This window comes from Sinocyclocheilus rhinocerous, unplaced genomic scaffold, assembly GCF_001515625.1.
Source record: "Sinocyclocheilus rhinocerous isolate Xijiao unplaced genomic scaffold, SAMN03320098_v1.1 scaffold603, whole genome shotgun sequence".
Taxonomy (NCBI): Eukaryota; Metazoa; Chordata; class Actinopteri; order Cypriniformes; family Cyprinidae; genus Sinocyclocheilus; species Sinocyclocheilus rhinocerous.
This window is the reverse complement of record NW_015656630.1, coordinates 2720866-2726614: the sequence shown is the minus strand read 5'-3', so window position 1 is coordinate 2726614 and position 5749 is coordinate 2720866. Positions and strand designations below refer to the sequence as shown.

Below are 5749 nucleotides of genomic sequence, written 5' to 3'. Positions count from 1 at the left end.
CTGGTGTCTTGGCTTTCCATGCCTTTTTGCACCTTCCTTTCTTCATGTGTTCAATACTTTTTCCCTGTGTCATTCCATTTTATTACACATAACTTAATTTCTGAACTTATTTGTATTGTTTTCTTTGTATGTATGGATTACTTGGGTTGTTACCGACATCTGGTGAAAATTTCTTGTCAACAGCACCTTTAGAAATATATTTACTGAGAAAAATGGTGACGTGTTCAATACTTATTTTACCCGCTGTATATGTTTTGAATATACATATACTGTATAATTAAATATTAGATGCATCATTATCATGTACATGCTAAAGTCACGTCAAAGTATGTTAAAATTTAGTGTTAAATACTCACTGTTCTTAAGGGGTATCATCCCACATCTTACTCTAATAGTAATGTTAGCCTTAGCAAGGAGTTTCATGCTGAAGTTTAATACTTGGCAAACAGTACTAAAAGAGCATTATGATGTCATTAGAGAAGAATTATTTTGGAGAGAGATGGATGAATCTCTATATCTCATTGCCTTGGATTAGTGACTTTGCCCTTTGAGCCAGTTCAGGGTCACTTTCATATCGACTGAGCAAATGCTAAAATTCTGCTTGCAATTCAAATCATCTGTACGTGCCCTCGCAGGTTTTTATCGAACTCACCTCAAGAGTTGCATTAATCTCCTGAATCTGCTGAACTAAAATGGATCTGAGCCCAAACCTGCTGCCGAACGCATCAAGCATAAGGACCCGAGCCGAACGGAAGTGTGCGTCAGAGTCACTTACTGTAGTGGGCGGAGAATGAGCGGTGTTTTTTCAACACGCAGTCCTCTCGATTAGGGTCCTTTTGCATGCCCTTTTAGCAGTGAGTGCTTTATTGGCAGGTCCAGTAGGACTGCATTTCCTCCGAACACACTGCTTCCTTCAACGAGAGGCAGAAGAGGGGCGTACGTTGTTTTACTCGCAGACTTACTGCTGCCCCTGAGGGCCTAACCTAGCCCACATGCAGCTAATCAACAAGGGCTTCGCGTGGGCTTCTTACACACAGCTAGGCCATTTCACATACACAAACACACATTCGCAAGAAATTGTCTGTGAGTGATTTATAAACTGACCATATCCAGTTTTATCAATAAAGCTTTCCCTCAGAGAAACAGTGTTTGTGTAACTGTGTGTTCTGGATCACCGATTGCATGCGGCCCCCACAGCACTAGGAAGTTCCCTGGTGTCCATACTGGAAATGAAATATGTGCGTGTCCTCACCAATTGATCGAGTATTTTAGTCTTTGGTGTTTTCCTAGGATAGACGACAATCAATGAAACATCAAAACATTTAGATGCTACTGTAACGATGGCTCAATTGCAGGCTTCTCACTTGCAGACTTTGGCTCTGAATATCATTTAAAGTAAACTAAAAAATCTTTAGCATCACTCTTTGGCAGGATCATTTTTTATTTAATTTTATTTTAACTTCCATTAAAATTGTGTGCAAGACTCCACATAGTATCTCAATCAATAGGTGATTGATTTAATAAAAGCAGAGTGATATTAATAATAATAATAAAAAAATAAATTAGAAATTGTAACTTAATTTTCAAAAACATAGGCCTAAATCATCAACAATTGTATGTATGTATGTATATATATATATATATATATATGTGTGTGTGTGTGTGTGTGTGTATATATATATATATATATATATATATATATATATATAGTTTAAACATATGTAAAGCATCACATAGTGTCTTGATTAATATGAGACTGATATAATAAAATGATAAACCTAATAAGAACTGTGTGATAATAGTAACAGTAATAATAAAAGAATTGGATAAATGACTTTTTTTTTTAATCATTGTTTAAGTATATCAAAATGTCACGCTGCTGTCACTTTCTGACATGTCATGTCAGTTGCCCGTTAGCACAATTTGACATACCATTTAATATCTGAAGGGCGCATTTTGTCCTGTCAGAGATCTTGATCACATGACTGGGAGACATTTTCACTAGCTTACTGAGCGTATATCATAACAAGGGCCTGATCTTGATGAGCTCGGAAACCTTTTACCTGGAGAGCTGAGAGAGCATGCTGTCTTTTTCTTGCTGTCTTTATACGCTCTTGATTTATTACCACACGCTGGCGGTGATGTAACAGCACCTCAGCAGGCTATACACGTGTTTGTGTGGCTGTGTATTTGAAGGTGGGGGGTCAACTAAAAACTGCATATTTATGAAGTTCAATTGCAGCCCCACCAGGCCAGGGTGAAACTTTGGCCTTAATTGTGTCTCATAAATATTGATAGGTTAGGATATTTTGGTGTTCCAACACACCCATCTATGCACAAGCAAAAACAGGATCTTCTTAATACTGCAAGTTCCTCACATGTACTTTTCTGAGTTGATCTCTTCTGGTGTTTGGTTAGGTTTTTTGTGCTGTGAAGTTTCAAAATATCATTGTTTTCTTTTTCACAGAAGAAATACAGGTCGTATAGGTTTGGAATGGCATTTGGGTGAGTAAATGATGACAGAATTTTCATTTTTGGTTGACTAACCCTTTAACCCAAGTTTGCTCTAAGGGAATTGGATCGGAAGTCTCTCATTTTCCTTCACCTTTTCTTTAGTCAGGTTCTCCTGCAGTTGGTGATTTTCCACTTCAGGTGTTTTGTGTCCAGGTTTGGTGCTTTTTGGATGATTAGCTGTGCTTTGGTTGCCATGGAGATGCCGAGTACTTGAAGAACAGCATACACTGGATGGTTCTGCCTTCACTCTTGACTCTTGATTTCTTTGTAGAATCTTCCAGCTCCTGCGAGGATGCTGCCCAGATGTTTCTGTAAGATGGTTTCTGTTTTGCCTGTGCAAACGTACATGTTTTTCTTCAACTGTTCAGATTGGCTGTGTGTTCTTTGTGGCTGTGCACACATTTACTTTAGCATACATTTACTTCTCTATAAAGTCTCCAGGCTTTGATCAGCAGAACGGAACAGTTTGCTCAGGGCCTGTGAGGAGACATTTACTTCATTCTCGATTTTGTCGATGTAGATCCTGGGACCAACGGTTGTCACTTTAAAGCAGTTCTACAGCCCTCATGGTGTCCAAACTATACTCACAACTCCCACACACATTGGCATTCTGCTGTTGAGAAGTCAGCCTACATCTTTTCAAAGTTTTTTTGACTTGTGTCTGTTGGCAGTCAAACTTTTTTTTTCCTGGTCCTTAAACCCCATCTGACAGTCTCGTCGAAAAACTCGCAGCTATCTTGTTTTTATTTCCGCAGATTTTTGCAAAATTCTGAAACCACTTTGAAATTGTCACATTTTCCTCTGGTTTTCATGTTAAAATGTAAACAGACATTTAATAAGCCGGTAAGGGAGTCTACATTCCAGAGCAACATCGGCTATTGTGCCAGTTGGATTGTGCTTAAACCATTTATGATCTTTACCTGGTATAAGAGCACTGCACCAAATACACTAAATAATGTTCTTTTTAGCAACATCATATGACCACTTTAAATAAATGTACAGATATGTTTTTACAAGTGTGCAGTGTACAAATGAACAGTTTTCGGTTTTCTATGTATAAATGTGTCAGTTATGATGGACAGTGTATTGTTATGAAAGATTGACTTGTTCAGGCTGAATATAGCCTGCGGGAAAAACTGTTCTTGTGTCTGAATGTTCTGGTGGTCAGTGCTCTGTAGTGCAGACAAGAAGGCAACAGTTGGAAGAGAGAGTGGGCTGGGTGTGTGGGATTCAAAAGTGCATGATTTTCCTCACTCTGGAGATGTAAAGATCTTGGAGGTTGGGCAGAGGGAACCAAAAATCCTCTCAGCAGTCCTGACTGTCCACTGTAGTCTCTTGATATCTGTTTTGGTAGCTCAACCAAACCAGACAGTCCTTGTCCAACTACTCTACCTAGTCTACCTGGTCCTCTCCCTGGTCCAACCCGTGCTTTTCCTCATCCAGCTCTCCCTCCTCCAGACATTTTCTTTCTTTTTCTGCTTCTCTGTATTGTTTTGAACAAAACCAATCCAGAGAGTGCCTTTTTATTGTGCATGGCAATGTAATGGAAAGACTTATAAAATAATTATTCATTAAGATTGGAATCAGCTATTTCTCAATTATTAGTAATTAAAATAATTTTTATCAGCTCTTTTAAGCTGCTGTTGTTGCAGAAGTAGAGGCTTTACACTATATTTACAGTTTGGAACATTAGGTCTTTATTTCTGACATTATGTGTTTAAGCATTTGTAAAAAAAAAATAAATAAATAAAAAGATAAGAAAGATTCATGATTTTGGTATGGGGTAAACTTGTGTCAAAAGAAAATTTAAGCATTTTAGAAACGTGTTAATTGACTGAATATTGCATGAAAACAACATGAATTGTGTTAATGGTATGGTCACAACAGACGGATGTTGTGCTAATTGTGTTTAGAGTTTTGAAAATGTGACTAAAGATTGGACAAAGGGATGTTAGCAATTGAAAAAAAACTGTAAATCCATGCCACATATTTTCCCCCCATGATCAGTGTATAAAATCCAAAAATACTGCAATGCTTCCACATAGGCCTACTTATGTTCACCTTTATTATGAGCCTAAATGCGTAAACATATCTTATGCTTTGCCTGTATCTTGCTGCAGTCAAATATTCCATGTAGTTTGTATCAGTGTTGATATTGTTAATTGAATATAAATTGCTTAAAAATCATGTTTTTTAAATTGTTAATGTAAATTTTAGATGAAAAGGTAAGCTTAATAAACTTAAATGCCAAGGCAACTATCTGAAATAAGTTTAATCTGAAGTACTAAATTATTAAAACTTAAATAAAATTAAATGAAAGCCCCTATTTCAAATATTGAAATAGAAATCAATATTTTAATTAATAATAGTATATACTGTAAATAATGTTAAAATAACACCACTTGGTACTGGATGCCTCTAGTGTCTGTATATTTTTAAGCACAGATACATGCGGTCCACATGACTGATTAGTCATTCTGGAAGCAGTTTCCAGGACCAATTGCGTATGACATCATCGTTCTTGAATCACTGATTCCTGTTACCCTATATGACTCCAGAATTAAGTGTCTCATTATAGGACGATTTTAAACTGGTCTGTCTCTGTACACCCAGTCCCCATTCATAACGTCTTTTTGTGCCAAAATGGCTGTAAATGTTTCCCTCGCATTCCTCGTAGATCATGGCACGTCGGGGGGAACTTAAAATGAACACACTTGGTGCTGTCATCTCCTCCGAGGGAGTCAATTAAGCAGCACACTCAGTATTTCACACCCCCCGGTAACCGAGCGTGAATGTGTGTCGTTGTGGCGCACCTCTCGACGATCTGGCAACACGCTGGAGAGAACTACCCATGGTCCAGATACGCATATGTAATTATGCGCCTTAGAGAATACTCCAGAAAGAGAAGGAGATATTTCAACCAAGATATTAAACAAACATTAAGAGAAAGATTATATACAGTGGAACAAATGATATTTAATTAGATTCATGTTTCACATGTTTATGGTTGATATGACTTTTAAACCTCAGGCAATACTGTAATTACCTTTTATTGTGTTCGATAGTGTTGGAATGCATGTTTTACTGTCAGCAGTTAATGATATCTGTCTTTCTGCCTCTGTCTCTCTCTCTCTCTGTAGGGAACTAATGAGCAAATTGCAATAGAAGCGCATGTTGCACTAACATCAGGATGAAGTTCTTCGCCGCACAGTGTCAGCAGGCCTCTTCTGTGCTC

At 37.6% G+C, this 5749-nt stretch overlaps 1 protein-coding gene across 1 annotated transcript in view; it reads left to right on the top strand.

Annotated features, from left to right (window-relative positions):
- The first annotated feature begins 5157 nt into the window (after positions 1-5157).
- The window catches only part of LOC107720555 (neuroligin-2-like), a 56691-nt gene continuing 56099 nt past the window's right edge, over positions 5158-5749 (top strand). Inside the window, exon 1 of the mRNA XM_016528282.1 lies at positions 5158-5163. Within this exon, the coding sequence (XP_016383768.1) occupies positions 5158-5163 (6 nt within the window). The remainder of the gene's footprint in view (positions 5164-5749) is intronic.